Source organism: Excalfactoria chinensis, chromosome 6 (genome assembly GCF_039878825.1).
Source record: "Excalfactoria chinensis isolate bCotChi1 chromosome 6, bCotChi1.hap2, whole genome shotgun sequence".
Taxonomy (NCBI): Eukaryota; Metazoa; Chordata; class Aves; order Galliformes; family Phasianidae; genus Excalfactoria; species Excalfactoria chinensis.
Window position 1 is genome coordinate 13629097 of NC_092830.1, and position 23914 is coordinate 13653010.

At 36.5% G+C, this 23914-nt stretch overlaps 1 protein-coding gene and 1 long non-coding RNA gene across 3 annotated transcripts in view; one reads left to right on the plus strand and one right to left on the minus strand.

The window, feature by feature from the left end:
- The window catches only part of LOC140253777 (uncharacterized), a 347687-nt gene extending 338164 nt beyond the window's left edge, over positions 1 to 9523 (plus strand). Inside the window, exons 9-13 of the long non-coding RNA XR_011903983.1 lie at positions 1681 to 1867; positions 4002 to 4082; positions 5479 to 5577; positions 7080 to 9163; positions 9332 to 9523. This is a non-coding gene — a long non-coding RNA (uncharacterized lncRNA). The remainder of the gene's footprint in view (positions 1 to 1680; positions 1868 to 4001; positions 4083 to 5478; positions 5578 to 7079; positions 9164 to 9331) is intronic.
- CTNNA3 (catenin alpha 3) overlaps positions 1 to 23914 on the minus strand; it is a 384435-nt gene that overhangs the window by 3270 nt on the left and 357251 nt on the right. The window contains exons 16-18 of one of the 2 annotated variants that reach the window (XM_072339609.1): positions 20239 to 20322; positions 15141 to 15246; positions 9068 to 9202 (exon numbers count right to left, since the gene is read on the minus strand). In XM_072339609.1, the coding sequence (XP_072195710.1) occupies positions 9068 to 9202; positions 15141 to 15246; positions 20239 to 20322 (325 nt within the window). The remainder of the gene's footprint in view (positions 1 to 9067; positions 9203 to 15140; positions 15247 to 20238; positions 20323 to 23914) is intronic. The other variant, XM_072339610.1, reaches the window with a different exon arrangement.

The following is a 23914-nucleotide window of genomic DNA, read 5'->3' on the forward strand; positions in this document are numbered from 1 at the left end:
TGGTTCTAGGGGAAAAACAATGCTGATAACACACTGATGTTTATAGCTGCTGCTAAGCAGTGCTGTACAGAGCCAAGGTCATTCTCAGTGATGGGCAGACGGAGCTAGGAGGGAACAGAATGTGGACAGCTGACTTAAACCGGCCAAAGGGGGGATATTCTGTACCATAGAACATCAAGCAGAAGAGGTTTGGAAGGAGGTGGGAGTTCATCTCTCTCAGTGCTTGGGGGTAGTAGTTAAGCATCAGTCAGGGCTGATAGACAATTACTTGTGCATCATTTGCTATATATGTTTACATATCTCTAGTCATAATTATTTTCTTTTTCTCTATCTTGGTAAATATCTCAATCTGTGAGTTCTACTTTGTTTTTTTTTTTTGTTTGTTTTTTTTTTATTCTTTCCCCTGTCCCACTGGGAATAGGGGGAAAAGAGCAAATGACTGTGCGGTGCTCAGCCCCCTGCTGGGTTAAACCACAACAGTCAGAGGCACAGTTCTGGTCTGACACACTTTAGATGGTGATATCTAGCAGGCTGTATGCAGAAGAATTACTGCTATACTGGGAAAGCCTAAGTTGCAGGCTGTGTCTTGATAAAAGCTAAAAGTAAGAGCAAGGATTTTATATAGGCCAACACTGGCAAAAAAAATTGATTGTATAATTGGCCATCATTGTTACTTAAAACATTTGAAAATGAGGTCGCCTCCTCATTTTGCAAGTTTCTTGAATACAGACTGATAAGGCTCAGGGACATCCTTCCAGAATAGGGCTAATATCACAGAGGGAGAGGAACTGATGTGTGCAGGGTGTCGGACTATGTCTCCTGGTCTCAAAATCCAGCTGCAGAGGATTGTTTGGTCTTTTTTCTTACAGCTATGTCTGATGTTAGGCCACTGCATGCCACCATTGAGCACTGAGAAGGTATACACACATCCGTTGTACTCAAACAGGAAGAAAGTAGGCTATGTTTTGATTCTTTTCTTTGGGAAGGTGTTGGGGTTTTTTGTTTGTTTTTTGACATGTGTGGATCATGGCTAAATGATGCCATAGTTCACATTAAGCACAGGGCTCACATTTGTTCACAATTTGTTTGTAATGAATGCTGTGTTCCCAGAAAATGCTAGAGGAACATATATATAGTATAAAAAAACATCTTGGCTAGTAGTTTTTTATTCAAAGACACCGTGCTGTATTTTATTATAAGGCTGACAATGTCAGTTGTGAAGGCATCTCCATTCTGAATAGCTTGAAGAAAGTCCTTTAGAAATAGCTAGTAATTATTTATTTAAATCTCAGTTATTAACATTTATTGCTTATATGTGTTGTAAATATAGAGGTTGGCCCAAAGGTAACGCCTCTTAGTAATTTCCAGGGAAACTACAACAAATGCAAATAGCACAATAAAGCTATTTGATAGAGCAGATTCTCAGGTACAAAACGCTGCTTCTCAACATAGTCACCACCAGTAGCTGATTGGAGCAGATGAGCTGATCAAGTCACTGCATTTTGTGATGTCTGACAGCTGTACGTGGCTGTTTAGAATGCAGCTTGTCTTTCACACTGCTGTCATCACCACTGCTGGAAGACAGGACCCACTGCCATACTGTGCTTGCATCCCCTGGTTGGTCTCTATAAACTTTCAGTGTGAACGAATATTAATGGGCACTATTTCTTCCCCATGCAGGAATTTAATGATGCTCCTTCACTGCAGATGCCATTGTGTCAGGCTGCCCCTCTGCTGCCATATGCCACTTGGCAACAAAATGCAAGGGAATACTGCTGAGAAGGTTCAACTTTCTACTTCCATACCACCAATATCCACCTCTGATGTTCTTGTCAAAGGAAGGAAGAGCACCAATTAAAAAAATCAGGTAAAATTTGTATCAGTTTGCATCTCTCAAAGGAGAGATGTTGTGCTTTCTATTTCTTGCACATGCATTTGTATGTGTAAAGGTATGGACAGAAATACTTCATGTACAATGCACACAGCATGCTTAGCAAAATTTGCACTTGTGTATATAATGCTGATGTGTTAGCAATGGTGGCCTCCCATGAGCCAGGTCAAATGAATTTGTAAATGAATTGATGAGGTGAGGAGAATGCTTTACTGTCTGTATAGTTGTTGCTTTTGTAACAGTTTAAACACAGGAATGTATGTAAGGCAAAAAAACAGTAATAGATAGGAAATGGTTGGATTTGCATTTTTGGAATTAAATATGAACTGAAAGATCTTCAGTTAATACTGAACATTCCTCCAGAAGTGCTAGGAAAAAAGCCAATGCCCTGTTTGATGTTTCATGGGTGGTTAAAATTTGGAGGACCAAATGTATATAATCCATGAAAACATGTAAAATTTGGCATGGCCTTGAAAGTTCATTCCTTGCTACAGCAAATGTGTTTTTTAGAAAGAATTCCCAGTTTATAATGGTTGTGTAATCTTTGCATGACAGCAGTTTAAACCAATAAGACGTGTATTTGGGGACCATCATTTGTAGATTTTAAGGAACCAGGCTGCCTATCCTGGGATGCATGTAGGCTTGTAGAAGCAGATACGCAAAATAAAACTAGGAAAATCAGGTCTGATGCAGCAACATAGTTAAAATAATAATAATAAGAATAAATTGAATACCAATAAGGATGTTTGCATTTGGTTTTGTGGTGCACTTCCTGTAGCATTTGTGGCTGGGATGGAGTTTGTGGTACATCAGCATGGGCACAAATCTCCATTTATTTTATGATGCTCTTGGTGTCCCTTGATAGGCAGTGAAATACAGGAAAAAACTGCTCACTTAATGCCATCAGTATCCATGTTATTTATTTATTTATTTGCACTGTCTTAGAATCCATCTACCTGTTCCCCATAAGTTTTCTGGATGAATCTTATGCTGACACTGTGAAGCAAAAACATACAGTTATTTCTTAACCACACTCAGAATTTCAGAGAAGCTTTTATAGGAGCTGTTCCTGGAGCTACAGATGATAACAATCAGGTGGTATCTTTTTTTTTTCCTCTTTAGAGAGCAGCTGTTTTCATAGTTGAGTGACATTAATATAATAGAGTTTGGTGTAAATCCATTGTTCTTTTATAAACCTGATGTAGTTGAGGATTATCTTCACTTGGATACTTTTATCTCAAATAAATATTCAGTAGGTTCTTCAAGGTCGCCTATCTAAGAAGATGGATGAAATGAAACTTGGCATAAATGAAAGACTGATTAAAAAAAAAACAAAACTCATTGAGCATTTAAGTTAAGTTCATTTTATTTAGGGACTTTTCGCTGTAAATTCTTCAGTCCGTAGGAAGTGGTATATAAGAATTCTTTGCAAAAACAAAGGCTCTTTTGCCTGACTCCCACTTTCTCTTTTTCTGTACTTCCTGTATTTGGGAGATTAGACTGTGTCAGTCATAACAGGAGTTCCTGAAACGATACCCTCTATCATAACCTCTCTCATCCAAATATGCCATCTCTCCTACGAGCACTGTCCAGTGACAGTGAAAATATGGAATGATTCTTCTACTAGTAACTCATATATAAATATACGGAAGTCCTTGCCCAACTGTTCCCAAGTTTTGCCCCCTTTTCCCACAATAGTGGCATGGCATACAAGCACACCCAATAGCCAGAATTCATGTAGGCAAACTCTCCATTAAGTAACAAAGCCAGAAATAGTGGAGTTGAGAAAAAAAAAATTAATTTTGAAGCTTCTCTTTAAAAAATGTTTACACACGTTTTCTATAATAATGTCTTGGGAGTAGTAGTAATCCATTAAGAAGTGTATTGTAATAACAAATACACTTAATTATTTTCATTGTTTGATAGTGCAAAAGAGACTAATGACTGAGAATTTATACAAAATTTCTCTTGTATGTATCTTCTGTTTACTAAGAAAGTGATGCTTGCCTTGTCATGTGTTGTTGCAGTTAATTACATAAATACAGAATTTCTTTCTTCTTAAAGCATCTAAATAAGTCACTCTTCTCGTATTCCCTGTGTACATTTGCAGATCCTGTCTCACTGACATAAGGAAGTGGCAGCCAGTGGAAAACAATACAAAACATTTCTTCATAACATGCGTGTATGTCAGGTAGGGATACAACTTATTGATCTCCTCTAAACTATGCATATACAAATATATATATATACAGATATATATAAATATATATGTATATATGTATAAATATATACAAATACATATAAATAAATAGATAGATATAGGTATATAAATATATATATATATTTTTGAATTTAAGTTTTAGATTTTGAGCACAGATTTACAAATGGCTGCTCGCAATCTCCCAGGTCCCGTTTACGGTTCATCTAGACTTCCATTTTTAACACAGTTGAAAATGATAACTTAGAATTGAGTATCAAACATACAACTTACTCAGTGTTGGATTTCTGAATATAAAAATATCTTGGAAACAAGGTCAGCTATTAAAAATGTATCTGCATTAAAACTGCTGGGTTTAAATGTATGAATACACACTGAGAAGCAAAGTTTTTGTTACAATAATACTAATCAAAGAATAACAGACTTGATTTGACTTCTTCTAAGAGCACAAAGTCTGCATTTTATTGCAGAAAGATGACTTGCTAAGCATGTAAGGTAAGAATGCTTATGCTGTGCTTTTAATTTTTCATCCTTTTTATTTATGAGGCTTTTCTGCATATTTTTTAAGGTTTTCAGTAATGCTGCTGTTAAAAAAAAATAAAATCAAGTGATTTAATCACTGTTAATGTGATTGAATTGCAGGATACCATCTCTTAAAAGCAGCGGAATAATCAGTCTAAATGTAAATACCTCAATCAGAATAAGTACTCTGTTAAGAATTAAACCCCGACCACTGAAGACTGGAATTTCCCTTTGTCAGGTTCTGGGTTTAACAGCAGTTACCTTGTTTTCTGAACTGAGGATATTTACATTCTTGGCTTTTCTACACACAAAATAGTAATAATTTCATCTTTCTTACTAGAAACAATAAGATCTTGGTGTAACAGTTGCACAGGAATAAGATGGGTGTTTGAGAAAGCACAGGTAAAAGTTAAAGGTTGGACGTACTTGATTAATTACCATTTTTCTTCATGTAGCTGCTAGATGACATACAAACCTATCGTGGACTCAAGACCTCATACATGATATATTAATATAAAATAATCCAGAGACTTTCCATTGTGAATTTTCTTTCCCTTTACTGAGAATGCTTTTCTCTGCCTTAATAAGCCTCTTTTCTGGTCACCTTTCCTTTACTGTGCTGTCCCCTTGGAACAGCAAAGATTTAATCCAGATTTGTGCAACTTGGTTGAGGAAATCTGCTTCATGGTGTGGGTGGGTGGCTAAACCAGGGCTGTTTATTTATCTGTGAGCTGAAATTTCTTTAAAAAAATGTGGTTATTCCATTGGTTATCTGTGTCTATCTGCCTAGCCTTAACATTCCCTCAAGTATATCTGGAGTTTGTTCTGTTTTTAACCCATTTTTCAGGCAGGGAAATTGACTCCAATCAAGAAAACCACTGTTATTACTTGAATTTGCTTCAAGCTGGACTCAAGTCCCATAATTAGACCAGATCCTGTGTACAAGGTACATGATAAACAACTTACTTACGTAAGTACTGGAAGACTGTTTCCCTGAAAGGCTGTAACAGAACATATGCTTGGGGGCAGTCAGCTGAATCCCTTGATCTTGCCAGTTGTGATATTTAAAAAAGCTACCTGTTCTGTGGCGTACATTAGCAATATGTAAAGTACTGCTACATCCTTACTTCGTAAAAAAAAAAAACAAAAAAAAACACGCTTTTAGTTAGTTGGGTGTATTTTTAGATAGCAACAGTAACGGAGCTGTCCCTAGATAATTGAAAACCGTATCCTCTTCCATTCCTCCAAAGGCCATGTACACACTTAGTTACAAGTATATATAAAGCACACGCAGTGGAGGATGTAGTGTCATTTAAAAAAAAAAAAAAAAAAAAAATTAGACTTTTTGGGCAGCTCTCAGTGAAGTAAAATTATAAAACAATGTTCCATCTCCTCGTGTTTAAAGTAGAGATTTAGAAAAGTAGTGGTTTATTATTGTTAGATTCCAAATGCTGTGATGATATTATGCATGGGCTGCAAGTAGCTCTCCACCATGAGTTTGTCAAACAAACAAGTATCAGTTCCCCGTGATGTGGAAAAAAGTATTAGCAAAGAGAAGCAAACTGGCTCACCAAGGAACTGCTTTGTCAGAACACAGCCTTGGACTTAGCAAAGGTCACTCAGCAGTACACGCAGGACAGCACTACCATAGTGGAGCAAACTGCCCACCCACAATAAATGAAGTGCACTATTTCACTAGCCAGTATCTCAGGAGACTGCCAACTTGCTGCTGAGCCCTCTGCGCCCATTCTTAACTCTCGCAGGGAGGCATTCTGCCCGTCTTCACTTCTTTATTATTAGGAGAAAGAAACAAACCACACAAAAGCCCTAAGAGCAACTGCAATGCATTGCTACTCATCTCTTCCTCTGCCAAAGAAGCAGCTCTTGCTGTATAGCTTCTCTCTTGCAGCAACGGAAAACCTCCAACTGTAACAAAGGCATTGAGCAACCTGCCATCTGCCACAGACCTGGAGCCTTAATGGATGTGACTTTTCTGGCGCATAGTTGTCCAAGGATACCTTCCACTTTGCAACACGCTAGCATATGCTTCTAACTCGTTGCATCATTACCATCAAATCTGGAATGTTCATAGAAATATCTTGCATGTAATTTCTGATGTAACTAGCATGGTAACTCAGTGAGGGAGACACATTTAAATTAAATTGAACTTTTAAGCAAGAAGTCAGAAACATTAAAGCATCTGCATTTGACACATAAGTAGACTTATGTAAGTGTTTAAGTCAGTCTGGTTTTTGAGAGGACGAGAAGAAAATTCAAAGATAAAGGAGGCATTTGCAGAAAAATCAGCGAAGCAGCCTTCAACATACAGGTATGGCTGGCTAATGCAAGAGAAATTATTTCTTTGCTACTTAGCAAATTGTGTGATAATGCACCTCTGAGATTTGGGTTGTTTTTTTTTTTTTTTTTTTTTTTTTTTTTTCTTTTTAGGGTCAAAAGAGACTTTCTCTTGCCAAACACAACATTGAAGATGAAACACAAGAAGATACTGACTGTAAGTAACACAAAAAACACTTATGTGCTTGTCAGGAGTCACAGAGGGAGATGCTCACATAAGTTAATGGTGTGATACAATTCTTATTTTTTTTTAACTCACTGTTGAAACAAGCTTACTCTCAGCATGCTGGGCCTGTCGATGCGCAGTGCTTGTTAAAAAAAGTATCAGATTATTTATACAAATGCAATTACTGTCCATCTGTGTACTGCAAATGTTACCCCATTATTTTGTGCCTGAAGAGACATAAATTTGAATTTAATTAACAGAAAGTATATTTATTTCCTGCTTAATCACACCTTGTGAAAACTTAAGAGAATCCTTACCATTTTCACTTGTGGAGTATACAAACTGGCACCGATTGATTCATTAAAAAAACTGAGTATTTTATGTGAGTATGAAAGACTAAACACAACCCAGGAATGTTTAATGGATAAAAAAGGAGAACTGAATGAGCAGCTCTTCAGTTTCTCTGTACATACTTCTTGCAAGCAGGACTTTGACCATCTACTGAGCCGCTGTCAGGTGTGAATGTACTGGAGAGGCTGCTGTCCACAGAACTGAAAGCAGTAAGGTACAGTAAGTTTTTATGGCCTGAAGTAAAAAAAAAACACCAACTGAGGAGGGCAGTTAGGAAGACTATCAGCAGGACAGCCCCAAGCATTCTAACTGCCCCAAGACAGTCAGCTTCTTCAGCCTACAGTAATGAGGTAGGAGAGTATTAATCTCTGATGAGATACATTCCAGAGGACATTATCACAGGAGTTACAGACAAGGACAAGGTGATGGGGCACTGATAAAAAACAGGTAAAAGAAGTTTTCATTCTCAGTAGAGAATGAAAAACTGAGAGCTGTGTTTGTGGATTACAGTATACTTCTTCATTTGCATATCATCCTGGTTTTTGTCACAGAAGTTGAGTTCTGAACATTACTATGTTAGCAGTTTTCCTGTGCCAGATCTTCATCATGCAGAAGGATATAGTTTCATATACATATATTTCAAGAGTCATCGTTTCAGTACTTGATAGACAATTATATGTTTTGTTGTTTTCTTTTTAACCTGCAAGAGCATGTCCTCTTTTTGCTTAATCATGCCTGACATCTCCCTTTCTGGTTGTTGCTTTTTAATAACATAACCAGATGAGAGAATATCAATACTGGGAAGAATACAGTTCTACTCAGCTACATTTCAGACTCCATTAAAAAAAATAATAAAATCTATGCTACTGTTTTTATGTGAAGAGAATCTCAAGATTCTGCAGTGTTGCATATGCCAATAAAAAACTAGACAGAAGGCTGAAATGCAGCTGTCCAACAGATGATCTATAGATAGAGTACAGATGTTCCGTCTGCAGATTTTCTACAGCATCGTACTTACGTATAGGCTCCCAGATCTTTTTCTGCATGAGAGAGATGGACAGACACACACAGACAGCTTCTGTACTTCCATACACAAATGACTTTTTAATCTATTTTTTCCAATGCAAGCAGCTAATTCATGATCAAACTACGAAGCAAGCCCTCGTATGGACTTTAAAGATTGGCCTTCAGTGTTTTGTTCTCAACTGGAAGTACAACTATGAGTGCCAGTTGTTGTGCATACATCCTTACAGTTGTGCATACTTTATATACATTAAAAGACTATTGTTTCTTAAAAACTAATTAATCCAGAATAACAGCAATAAATTAATACCTTTTTAAGACTCTATAAAGAAAAACAGATTCACAAGTGATTGCAATTCATGCTTCACTTTCTTAGTCTCTTCCTAAAGTAAGTGACAAAAAAAAAGAAACAAGGGGAAAAAAAGAGAATAAAAGAAATTCAGGCCTGTACTAGAACACATCACAAGCACAGGAAAGGACAATTTAAACTGAAGATATTTTATTGTGTATTGACTGTAATTCATTCCATTTTTCTACTTACAGCAGACATGATGAGCTCTCCACCTAGGTTCTGGATTTCTGCTCTAACTTGACTGCAGATTTTGAGCTGATGGGAGTACAGCTTGATCTGTTCTAGGTAAGCCAATAAATCCTGTTTACATGACTGGTCTGGACACTGAGAATTAAGAAAAGAATAGTAAAGCACATACATTTCATCTCAGACATCATATTAAGTACTTAACTGAGAAGCATTCAAATCACTCAGACAAACGTCCTTGTACTTAGTTTTTCTTTTACACTGCAGGGCCTGCTTCAGCAACACTGCTAACCAAGTAATTTAATGTACAGAATGACTGCTCTTCATTCAATTCCTAAGAGGCTTTCTTTCTAAGGTATCTAGAAGTAATAGTTAAATGGCAAATGTAAGCACAAATGCAAGAAGAATGTTAACATTTATAAAAGTTACGCTTTATCTCCTAATATCGATCTGCTTTTTTAAAAAAAAACAAGGTTTTATCCATTTTCTGTCAGATGTGCTGTTTCAGTGGGCACAGGAAAATAATAACAGCTTGTGGGTAATTCACTGATTTCAATGCTTAAAAAATAACATCCTTCCACCTTCACTTCTGTGAGCTCCCACAATACTTAGAGGGGAAGTACTGATTTAAATAAATCTATAATGGGTTAAAAGCCTGAAAAAGCGATAATTGTACTTAATTTAAGAAATACTTTACATAAACAACTGGCTTTACTGAAGAAACCTAATAGTTGTTTAAAATGGGATGTGTTTATTTCAAGTGTGATGATTCTGTATTCTTCATGGCTCTGCAGTAGTAAACTAAAAGGTTTATGTTTTGGACTTTCAGAAGAGGCAGCAAAGAATGTAGCAAATGAATCTGAAAAATTGTTAATATGAATGAAACATTAGTCCTCCCCTTGTGTTCAGGTAGATCCATTACTAAAGTGCTCTCTGTATTTCAGCGTAGTTTAAAAGAAAAACAGAACGGCGTTTCTCAACATCCTCTCAACATGCACCATTTTTGAAGTGTTACCAGTATTCAGATCTCAATGACTGCTGAGAAAACTTGAACACTTGCTTACTTGTTAAACTAATGCTTAAAAGAAATATCTGCCCTTCTGTCCAAGTGCAGCAGTAACCTCCTTGAGCATCACAACTACACTAGAAGTCTATTTCCTAGAATAAGGTGCTTGCTTTTCCATTTCTCTGTGATTTACTTTTCCCCACTGGAAAACCTCAGCAGATAGACAGACAGGCTGCTAATACAGCATCTCATCAACTTCAAGTTGTGACAGCATCAATTATAGAAACTCAGAGACAACGCTATTTTAATTTCTTACATAATACTATTATATAACATTTGCAAGTTCATCACATTTACTATCTTCCTTGCAAACACTTAAGGAAGAAATGCATAACACTTAAGAAATGCTGAAGATGGTATGCTCCAAAGATAGGGAAAACATAACCTCCCCTGAGACCTTGAGGTTAAACCAGTTCTATCAAAACACTGGTCTAGGGCTCAGCAGCATTTAGAAAAGCAAGTGTAAGGCACTGCTGGAAAAAGGCATAAATAAATTTCATAAACCTGCAGGATAAACACAGCTTTACTGAAATACAGCTTTATTAAAGCAAAGCTTTACTTAACCTGGCGAAGGTAAGGAAGTATCATGAAATACATGCTGTCATCTTACTGAGTCCTGTGTATGTTCACTATTGACCTAAAGAAACCTTTGGTCTGACACACTGTGCCCATTTTTATGTACTTTACCCACAAAACTTTATGAGATATAAGGCATTTCTAGGAATAAAGGTAACATTTTATGTTAGCTTAGGTAAGATAAAAGTACAATGAAGAAAATTAAAGTCTCATACCTTACAGCATATCCCAATCAACCAGAAAAATATGTTAGAAAGAATTGTACTCTGTGAAGAGGATATTCCATAAGGAATCCTCATAAACATCTGGTACAAGCAACATGTGCTTACTAGTGAGAAAAAACTTTCAGCTGCAACTGAAAATAATTTAAAAATACTGAGATTAATCATTCCACAGCCCATCGATGGTTACCTTTTCAAAGCCTAGCACAGAGAAACAAGTTCTTAGGTAGAATTCCTGGCAAATTCTGAGGGCTTCTTTTTGATATACAAGTGCTGCTCCAAAGGAAATGCCTTCATCTTATGTTGGCCCACATAATATAGATATAATAATATATATATATATAATTATATATATATATATATATATACACACACACACATATATATATATGCACATACACATACATATATATAATTTATAAATATTTATATATTAATATAATATATATAATATATATATTATATATATTATATATATTATATTTATATAACACACACACATATATATAAAAGTATTCATATTATATATATATATATACACACACTGTATCTATAGATATTGTTTTTATATCTATATATCTATGGGGATATCTACTGAATGGACAGGGTCTCTCCAGAATGCTGTGCATAGGTAGAAGGCCCATTTGATGCACCACATTGGGTTCCTACGAGATGAAGGGACATACAGTTGCTTTCACTATTACTTCCTTACAGTTACTCTGATGAACAGCATTTTTACTTCACAGTCCAAGTGCCTATTTTACCAGGATCATAATGGACCACCATCTCCTGACCAGCACCTGCTGAAACAATTATTGAAGAGTTTTGTAGTAAAGACCTTAATCTACACCACATGTCACTAAAAACAGGACGCACTACCTTAATGTTCTTTGGGATTTTAGGTACAAATTTGACAATGAATTTGAAATAATCTTACTTAAATTTATCAGCAATACACTTGTGATTGCCGAAGTTGATGCTGAATGTGACTATGTTTGCAGTTGTTAACTCAAAGTCATGTTTAAATGCTGTGAATGTGGACTGAATCCTGCTGATTCTAGCACATAGAAACCCTTTCTTTCCAGTACATGGAGATGTTACAAAAATTAGAATTGAAGCACAACATAACAGAGATGCTGTTGTGAGTGATCATAGAATACTGCAAATAGAGTTTCAGTTCTTTGGTGTTGTGTGTTTTTTTCTCACACAAAAGCTTTACACGATATGTAATTCCACAGTTCTTAATTTTGATTCTCTGAAATTACAAGGAGAATGAACAAAAGTCATTCATTTGGAAATGTTTTATGTCATGTCATATTGAAGAGATACAACGATTCCTCATTACACAGTGATGGCTTTTTCAGGTTTTTTCTCAGGTTTCCATCAAGATAGAGGAAAAAGAGGAATTTTTGCTTTTTTCCCCTCACATGTCTCTTCAAATACTGAAAATGCTCATCATATGTTACTGTGGTCCTGATAACAGCAAATACATAGTCGAGAGTAATATTTGAGTCCTGAGATGACTGTGAAGATGAAACTCATGTGGCCCAACTAAATGACAATATTAGAAATGATAATGAATAATTGAAGTGATGCAGGGTAAGCTCAATAGCAGAAGAAGTGGTGAAGAAAATAACATACACAAAGAATGCATGGACTTCTACTTTAAAACACATACCTGACGGTATGATGTACAGCCATCGGTTTTCTCTTTTGAACTAAATAATAGAAATCCATTTTTTACATGCAATTCTAAGTTACACATATAATTTACTTTTTACTGAAAGAGAACGTGTGAAATATTTACTGAAAAAATTGGTTTATGCCACTGAGAAGAGCGTTCACAAAATCTTATCAAAATTCATGTTCCAAACTGGACACCAAATTCTTGAAGGTTCCTTCAGTTTGAACCAAATTCATTGAACAGCAAGTAGGTGGTTAACAGAAGGAAAAAATTCTTCAAGAGAGCAAAGCAGAAGAAACATGTTAAAATAACAACTATTAGTCTTTACAAATACCATGCAGACTAAAGAAAAACACACTGAGAAAAATACTTTGTATGGCAAAGGGTGATTTTGCTTGGGAATAAAGATTAAAAGATTTCTAGTCACCAGAGGAATGATAGGACCATATTATTCATCTGAGAGTAGGAGTAGGAGCAAGATTCCCCTTTTTACTAAGTCAGATGCCTATCTAGCTGTGATTGTAGTTATATTCACTGCAGTGTTATTGAACTTACTGATGAAGACATCTGACCCAGTCCTATGTCTTTGAAGCATGTTTTCCACTAATCTGTTTTATATATATACATAGTTATATATGTTTTTTATATATATATAGTGTATGTGCATGTATATATATATATGCACATACACTATCTGTTATACTTATTAGAAGCTTATTTGCTTCAAATGCTTATGACAAGAAATTACATATAAACTGACTAGTGTGTTTTAGGTACATGTCAGATGAGAAAGGTGAATCAAGGCTTATCAACTTTGTGCAGGCTCTTAGGACAAATAGAAGCTACCTGAGTGAATTTAGTAAAAGAGTTAACTAAAATGGAGTCACATTTCCCAGCAACTGAGGAAACACACTGGTTATCAGCACTAATGCTTATCCGCATTATCAGCACACTGGTTATCAGCAATAACAATTTATGTCCAATTTGCCCTCACCGATTTGTTCACATTTCTAGTCTGGAGTTACTGTAACAATACAGAAAAAAAACATAAGGGAATGAACAGTTCTCTAAGAAAGACTGAATTTTTATTCAAAATGGAGTAAAAGGTTATGACACTTTTCTCTAGATTTGATACTATGTAATTTTCTGCAATATATGAGTAATGATTACAGTTTTCAATTTTAATTTTTAATTGATGAAAGAAATTGATGAAAGATCCAGTTCATTTGAAAAGAGACGTGCTGGAAGAACACTTATCAAGATCAGAAACAGGGGTGTTCTACCTCACTTCTTTCTCCACAAATCACAATTGTATAGACCAGTTACCAAAATTCTATGGCATTAGCATCTGAGAGAGACATGAAAGAAAAAAACCCACACAGATTGTTGCTGCTTCATAAATATTAAGCAAGTGAAAATCAAAAGCGAGGGGTAGAGAGAAAGTACATGAGGATGTGGAAAACAGCAAATATACCCTGCCACTCTGGACCAAAAAGGCTAGGAAAGTAAATGGCTTTAATACTTGCAGACTAAAATTTCATTGGATTGTTCTTCTCTGGCCTGGTTTTGTAAGGCCCTGTTGACCTTACCTACATGAGTTTCTTGAATGAATGTACTAAGCTACAATGCTGTTGTGCTAACCATACCTGCACATTTACATGGATCCTGCTTTGATTTTTGGCTGGAGGAGTGGGTTTGGGTTTGATTTATTTATTCATTTATTTTAGTTTTCTGTTATTTAGCTTATTTAGCCAGGAGAAGCTTTTGGAAATAAAGAAACCCATAGCTGTAAAGCATTTTATGATGATAATTTTTTTTTTTTTCAATGGTAAGAAATTACCTCCAGACGTAAGGTATGCAGATGGCAGTTTTCTATCTGTCAAGAAGAGTATTTAGATTGAAAGCAATTAGACATAAAAATACCAAAGAAGAGGCCTATACTAGGAGGGAAAAGATGTCTGAAAGAGAACTTAGATACAGCTGAAAGCAAACATTCTAGAAAATACATATAATGTGCTGTAAAACAAGTAATTTGAAGACAAAGAAGAAAAGTAACCTAAGCACTGAGCTGAGACCTTGCAACTGGTAACACTGCTTGGAAAAACTATGGTGCTGGTGAGTTTCCACATCTAAGGTGATTTGCCTCATTGTTTTTCTGAGTGATTTAACCGAGAAAGCAAAGGAGGAACTACAATGTTGAACTCACATTGTAAAGCAGAATTTTAACAGACTCTTAAATATACAGGTATATAATAAATAGGTATATGTGCATATACATTTGCATATGTACCTAAATATATATAGACATGTATTTAAATAGTATGAGGAAGAGAATCCACCTACACAAGACATGATCGATATATCCGTCATTTCCAGAAATTGGGAGGGGAAAAAAAAAGGAAAATCAGGTCTATAAATGTCCTAACTATTATTTCTGTATTTCTGTAGGTGATCTTCACAGGTGTTGAAACTTCTGTGCACAGGTTAAGTTGTGACAAAGGTTAATGCATTGCTACATAAATAACCTACCTGATTGGCAATCAGCCGTGCTAGGATGTCCATCCTTGATCCTGACTCTGAAATCATTTTTGCTGCATTAATTACATCAGATGTGTTCTTCAATGGTCCTCTACCCCTTCAAATGAAACACAGACTTTATTACATTATTCAAAACTGAGAATAAATCATAGCCATGCAGATTAGGCACAGAAGAACTCAACTGAATTAGAAAAAAAACAACTAAACATTGGTCTATACAGAAGCAACATTAATTAAATCCCCACTTCCAAGTGTTTTGTTTTCATGTTCCACAGATTTGCACTGCTTGGCATCAGCTGGATACAGAAGTACCAGAAAAATGCTACACGTTATTTTCATCCTGCAAGTGCAATCCATGCTAAATCCTAAGAACATGGATTTTTAAGCCCAGTTCCAATATGTCACAAATAGATAATTCTGAGGGAATGGTGAAGGTGTAGTACAGAGACCGCTTCTGCTGCTTGCTGTAATTACCCTACAGTTATACAATGTTTGTGTTCCTTTCCCTTCCAGCAGTTTCCTGTTAGGTATTATCTAGTAAAGTATTCTCTAGTAGATACAAATAAAAAAGTTTATCAGAGTGATGAATTCAGAGACTCTCTGTGGATGAAATCTGTGTATGTAAGCACAAATGATTCATGAACAGGAATGCTATGAAAACTAACAAACACCACTCAAAACTTGGATACACTGTATCTGAAGACGCTACATAGTATTCAGAACAATTCAACATCAAGTTCCTCTGAACAGTTTGTCCAGAAACCACTTTCAGCCTTCTTCAACTTTGAAGTACTTAAGCTAAAGAAGCAACATTTATTTTACCTTGCACTTATCAAGTACGAACCCATGCTAAATTCACCTCTGCATTTCAGCTTTTGTGAAAGATTTGTAGTAAAAAAAACAAAACAACTCATTTACTCTAAAACATTATTGTATATGGTTACATATTCAGTAAAAAAGACAATGATGGCAACACAGATCACTGCAGCATGCTGGGGCTTGACATGTGCCTACCAAGTACTGTCTAACACTAATAAGCACCGTCAAGGAGAAGAAAAGTACCTCTGGATCTGATGGCAATGCAAAAGACATCAGTAGGACCTTCATCAGTAGGTCCTGTAGCAGCTCCAGTTCCCGCAACAGGCTCTGCAGCTGCTCCAAGCATTATGAGAGACCCTGATGGCTCTCTAGCCCTCATGATGAGCCCTGTGGTTGTTCTGCTATGGATCCTGTGGCTGTTCCAAGCATTGCAATGAGAAAATGAAAAAATATACCTCCTGAGGGAGTTGCCGTAAGACAACACCATAAACCATCTGCAGGTCAGTGGCAGTATAAATTTTGTCCTTTACAAAGTTTTCCATCTTTTTTCTCTCTTCTATGAGAGAAATTCTGATTTCTTGGTTGTGGTGCTCATTATTTTTTATTTCTAAATTGGCCTGTCTTTCCCTTTTTTTTTTTTCATTTGGATTCAGAACTTATACTGGACTATGAATGCCATTATTTGATTTATTGCGTGGGAGATCTATTTATTTCCTCACATGTTACTATTTACAAGCACTGAAGCTGTATTAGCTAAGTTTATAAGACATTTAGGACTATGAAAACAAAGATGAGACACAAATTACTGTATTTATGAGCAATTATATGCCCCCAAGGTAGTGATGGATTGTTATTGGATCACTTAAATCAATTGTTCTGTCCAATGAGGAGACTGGGAGTAGCCCATAAATAATTAGAGTGTGAAGTCTAACTGTGTCTAACTAGAAGTTTAATTGGTGTCAGTATAAATGAAATCAGCTGAGAGCATCTCAACAAAGTCATGGAAGAGAAAAAGCTTCACAGAAAGGTCTCTTGAAAAGTATAAACAAAAGAACAAGCTTAGAATCTGTTAACTGCTGTAACACCAAGGAAAACAGTGACAGAAAGACCTAAGTCACACAGTCTAATCTTTCTTGCCCTGAGCCACGATGAACGGTATGACTGCAGTCCCTTCATCTATGCCGGTGCACTGTCTAAACTAACTCCAAGGACTAACAGGCATCACTATGAGGCATTATTTTCTTTTTTCTTTTACACTGCGATTTCACTCTGGAAAGCAATTATCAGAAATATTCCCTTAATCCTTAGCTTTAACTTGCACTCTAACTTCATATTCAAAAGCTCCACCATCACAATCTTCTGCCTCCCAGCAAAGCTGAATGGCTTACTGCTCACTGTACTCACCTCAGTAAATGCACTTGACAGTAATGTGGAAGGGGATATAAATATCTGGGAGGCCAGACTTGCAATTATCTCAAGAAGTATGGAAGAAAATATAGCTATAATTACCAAAAAGGAGAGCCTGTCCATTCACATAAGATAATTAAATGAACAGATACAAAAGTGAGGTGTCAGTCCCTATGCAGTGTTACAATAAGAAACAATTTTTAGTTCCAGCTGATCGCAGAAGCATCAAGTGGCACTAGAATGCTGCAGAAGAAAAAGCAATGGCAAAATGGTATGTACAGAAGAAAGCCAACGCTTTTCTTTGTACAGTAATGAGTTATCTGTAGCTAAGTCTGACAAAGAACACAACATTCTGGGAATGACTTAATTTAGAAAAGACCAAACTAGTAGATTAGTGTTGGGTTTCCTTCCTAAAATGTAATTTTACAGTGAAGTAAGGCTCTGTGAAAAACCCTGAAAAGCCTTCAACTGCAGTCAATGGATTATATGGCACAACAGCATTATATGGTACTTGCACTCATATGGTTACATGGTCCATCAGTAAACAATGACGTTGAATGAAACATGCACATCTGTTAATGACATATGTTCCATCAAAGCAACAACCTCCTGTTCAGGGAGTACAACTAATGACTTACATTTTCTGGATGAACCTGAGGCAGATGAGCCCTCTGGATTCAACACCACTACTGTTTAAGAAATATATATGACCAATGAAGTAGAAGACCTTGAACACATAACAGTTCAAGAATCCAGACATTTCATAGAATCACAGAATCACCAAGGTTAGAAAGGACCTAAAAGATCATCCAGTCCAACCATTCGTTTCCTTAAAGTTAAATGGGCAGAAGGCCAACTGTTACTTCTCTGCTTTCCCAGACTTATGCAGAATAATAATGCAACTGTGGCTAAAATAACACTGAAAATAAATGCCAGCATAAGAAGACACGGTAATTAAATCTTTCCTATCAACATGGTAGTAAAATGGGAATTGAAAAGTACTGTTATTTGCAGCAACTTACCAATCAGTGTACCTTTATGTTAGTCCTGCGATTTCTTTCGTTGCTCTGCACTGGGAAAGGCACATTCTTCTGCCTGCACTACACTCCAGTCGGTGCTTCTACCAAGAGGTACTCTCTTGATCTCCTGTTGTGATTTCCCTATCTAGGTCATCTTTTTCAGTCCAAGCCCCTTCTGCTTTCAGCAACATTACAAAATAAATAAAACTATTATTTAGCATGCTTCACTCTGAGAAGCACCCATTCATTTCTTTATTTTTGTTGCTCATTCTTTGTTTTGCCATTTAAGACCAATCACAGAACTGTACAGTATTCACTGAATTGTACATTTTCTAGTTAGTAGACAACACAGGAAGAGAATTTTGACAAATTCAGTGATGAGAGCAATGTCTAAAATTCATTTTATTTCACTAATACAATGGTCACTTATTTTGGTCTGGAAAAAAAAAAAAAAAAAAAAAAAAAAAAAAAACAACCTGAGTCTTGTGATAATTTCATGGAATATCATGAAAACTCTCTGGTGTATTCTAGTCCTTGGGTGCCATGGCTATGCAACAAAAATTCTGCTCTGTGGGCCACCAGAGACACTGAGGCTCTATGATGGTAGACCACCATCACCCTGCCTCTCCCTTCTCTTTGGCTGCTTTCAAGTGGTATCATGCCTGGCTAGCACCTGGAAGAGTCAATAGTCACACCCCAGAGAGTGTCGGTACCTCACCTCTTCATGAAGCATGCCAGTTCTGACCCTGGGAAATACTGTGTCACTGCATAACAAAAAAACATGCACTTGTGTTACAGTTTTGACAAAGGTCTGGTAATATTAAAATATAGAGGGGGTATTTTATACCTTCACGTTTGTTCAGAGGAGCTATACCATGCAGCCATCCTATATATATACGTGTGTGTGTGTGTGTGTGTGTGTGTGCGCGTGTAATTTGTATATGTTCAAAAATATAATATATACATATATATACAGATACATAAAATACTTCTAAGTACTCTTTAAAATTCCCCAATAAAATAATAATATAACAACAACTAGGTTTGAGAAGCACTGTGAAGTCATTGTCATCTTTGATCACAACTGTCTTTCTATAGTAATTTATTAAAAACAGGTAAGAATGTAACAAAAGCAGTGGGTTGCATGGTGTATATAGCTCTGTATATTTATTCTGAATAAATACAAAGATGCCATTACTGAGCAGATGTCATCCATGGAGCTCAATTAACTGTACTTTGTTTAGTTATAGATGAAAAGTTTTACATGTGTTGAAGCGAGTTCCCCCAGTTATCTATTCAACAGTCATCTTTTCCATGTGCCATGAGAAATATCTCCCTATGCCTCCCTGTTTATCACATCCATACCCACAAGTATTACCAGTACAATGTAAGGTACTATTGCCCCACCACATGAGTTCTGATATCTTAAGCAAGCATTGTTTCTGATGAGGTAAGAATGCTTTTTTCCTCTCACTGCCTTTTTGGTTTTGAGTTTCTAAGATCAGCAGATCTTATTAATAGTCATGGGCTTATCATTTTAATCACCCATTAACATTTCTGACTACACAAAAGGTTGGTTATTTGCTTCATCACTCTCCCATTTTCCCTGTCACAAACAGAAATTATCCTGAGGTTTTAACATGCATAATGTTACTATAAGAAGCTATCCAACAGGATGGATGGTTCTGTGCTTCAGTCATTTTATTTAAATCCAAGCCTTTCTTTAAGTGGAAACTGTTTGATTTTGAACAGATAACATTTAAATATGTAAGCATACATTTTAGTAAACATAGTTTGCAGTCTGACCTGTACTGTGCAATGCAAAATGAGTTTTTAAATCTCACCCTTTACAGGAGGGCCCATGACACTTCTGTGGGTACTGAGAACTTGTCTGCACAAGAGGTACTTCAGGTTGTCTCCTGTGTGAGCTGAAAGAGTAAATATGGAGGTGTTTGGCTATGTGGAGTGTGCTTCACACATAACAGTGCTACCTTTCTAGGTCTGTAGCATCTGAAAGCACAGAGGTGAATTATGGCTGAGTCAGAAAGTCAGAGCTCTCTCAAAGGGCTCCCACTGCAGAGTGGCCCATCTGCTTCCCACTCTCGTGCACCATGTGTTGAATTTTCAAGAAGAGTTATAACATGGTTGAGAAAAAGCAAGTGTTATAGCCCAGAAGCAGAAAAAAAGGCATCTGAAAGTTATTAATGAATGAAAATAGGAATGTAAGCGATACTCTAGTGCTGACATGCAACATTGCCACTTAAGTCAGTTCTGCCTATTAAAATCACCTTGCTATACTGCAACTTTTAAAAATGGAAATACACATTCATTTGATTCTTCAAAGTTTATCTTTCCAGTTCTCTGGTGGAAAAAGCAAATTAATCACTTTGAAAATAATCTATTGTAACCTAGGTCTGTTTTCTCTTAACCTTTCTCTTCCTGACTGTTTCCTTATGTCTCCTGCAGGAAGGTTATACCAATAAAATCCCAGTTAATCCCAGGAGGTAGAGGTTAAAAAGTCAATCAGAGAATTCAAAATGGCTGTTTTATGTCTACAATGCTGTAAGCTGGTATTTATTTCCCTTGTTCAACTGTGTACTTTAAAAAAAAATAAAATTAAGTGCAGACCTTACCTTTTGATTGTATAAAAGCCCACGGGCAGAGTGTTGAAGGAAATATGTTATTGTTTTCCATGGTTATTCCATGTCATAACATCACGCTAAATGGTCAGAGCTGGGATGGCTGCTGGGAAGCTGCACTTCTTCCCATATGGTTTCCAGGAGAAAAGAAGGAGTCATACCTCGGACCTTACTTCCAGCTGTACCGCCATTTCCACAGCATGGTTAGAAGGCAGTTCTCTCTCCCTTGGCTTGTCTGTGGTCATACACAACCACTCTGCATAATCCACTACTATTAATTAACCAAACTATATGCATCCTCTGTATAAGGTACAAAGACTGTCCTAAGTCACCATTTCTGCATCTGCAGGAGCAGATCCTGCTGGCAATTTACAGCTGTCTTCTGTATATCTGATTCTGACATTGACATTTAGAAAGGACAGGCATGAAGTGGTACAGTCTCCACAATGCACATTATAAAACCAACATCAGTTATTGAGCCTGGAGAAGTAGCAAAATCAGGATTATCAATATCAAAATGCTGACAAATAAACCAGCCATGATAGGCTGCAGAATAGCAATTAAAGAAAATAAAATTCATCTTTCAGAAGTAGCTCAATTAGTAGGATCATATTCTAGTATTTAAACCAATACTGTTCTTGTGTCATGTTGGGTTTTTTTAATAATGCTTTCATTGTTGCAAAATCAAACAAATGGCAGGAGATAAAAGTAACACACTTTGCAGTAAAAAATAATGTACTCATCAAAAATTTATGTTTTGTGCTATAAATGCACCTAGCACATCTGCTGTGCCACTGTGACAGATGTTTATTAATATGGATCTTCAATCATATTCCTCAATTGCTAATGGTTCAGTAATTCATCTTCTAAATACTGCCCAAGTTTTTGATTATATGTTGAACCAATTACCAAAATATTTTCCTATAATCTGTGCATCTCCATGTCCTCAGAAATGCACCATTAATTTGCAGTTTCGTTTCAAAATCAATGTCAAGTTCTATCACAGCAATTCCTACAAGGAGTGTTGTATATATGCATGCTGTATGAAAAGACTTGAACAAACAGCTTCTAAAAGATAACAAAAATGTGTTCTGTTATCGGAGTGATCTCTTGCATGAATATGTTCTATGGTAAGGCTGGCAACCATCAAACAGATGACAGAGCTGAGTTCTTTCAGTTATCCTCAGGAAGACCAATTCCTAAATATCACTTCCTCATGCTCTAGTAAAACTGACCTTTGTATGCCTCGCTACGTGCAACTTGAGTACTGCCCTTGAGTTCCATTGAAAAAGTACCCATCTTCAAAGCACTATGTAAAGTAATCTCAGATTTTCAGAATAAATACTTTACATAATGAATAAAAAGCTTTAGAAACAGACTATTTTTGGTGTACTCTTCCTCCATAAATTTGATACTCACACTTTTCCTGCTTGTAAAAATATGCAAGCAAACTCTCATTTGTACTGTTGATGACTTTCAGATTCATAAAAGACTACAGCACTGGAGGAAAAGGCTTGGGATGTTCCCATCCTCCCTAATCTCCTGCTTTTGGGATGGGCTCTCCTCATTGCTCAGAAATATTTGTGCTAACAATGTAGCATATTATGTGTGTAAATAAAATCTTTCTGCTGTCTGCCTCAAGCACTCCAGTATCAGGAGACAAGATCCAAAATAGCACAGAACTGGAATAAAGTTCAAGATATTTAAAATAATAAATCCAAAGTTCTTTATGTTTGCTTTCTGGTTTCTAAGCCTTCAGGGCCACATTTTCAGGATTTGCTCAATGGCCATGAAACTTATTTTAAAATGACTGGGGGAGAATTTCACCTACAATAATATAACACAAGTGCCAAGATATTAAATAATATACATCAAAAGATTTCTAGTAAAATTCTGAGTTGTCAGCACTGACTATTGGAGCCTAAGAAGACAGCAGATAAAACATGGAAGGCCTTAATCCCTACGCTACTTATCGAACATCAGTGAGAAAGCTGCACCCACATGGAAGTGAGAGATAAGTGGCAGTATGAGAGAAAGACACTGGTTGGTCACTGGCTAGAATCTGTCACTGGTGCTATTCCAGTATAAAAACCTCAAAGGACTACAAAGAAGTCCAAACTGTGACCTGTTTTTAACTCTTTAGCCTAAATAAATAAATAAATAAATATTAATGATTAATATTTTTACTAATTATTAATTAATTAAAATAACGAATAATAAAAGTCATTTTGAGCAAAGGATTACAATTTGTCTAGGCTTCTCCACCCTTACTGCGATGCAGCTATGCTGCAGTTTTGCACAGGTGATGCAGCCAATGGAAAAATACAGCTGGTAAAACCAATGAACAGAACTGACAACGAACTACTGCTGAATGCTAAGCAGAAACCCAAGGCATCAGTGTAAAAGGCCAACTACTTTCTTACTTTTGATACTAGCTTATACAGCTTCCCTTTAGCTTTAGGTAAAGATGGTGAGACAGACATTTCTGGATAGCAAGAAAACTGGTGACATCAGGGTAGATGTCAGATGCTGGTGAAAAGCAAGGACTATGTTCCCCTGATCCCTCTGACACAGCCCTGAACAGAAGCACACTATGTGCAAGTAACCCAGAATACCATGCACTGGGTGGCAAGCACCCATGACAGTGTTCTCACAGTGTCTCTTTCCCCTCAGAAAAGCCAGGAAACCAAGGTGTAAGCCCTATTATTTACCACTCAGGTAGGAAGAGGGACATGCAGTCTGTGTCCTTGCAACAGTGAACAATAGTAACTCACCAATCCTTATTATTTAAGAATGATTTTCCTCCCACCTACAAAAAATAATCAGGCAGCGAAGTTCGAGCTGCATACGACAGCAACATTTACTGCAGACAACGTGAAGA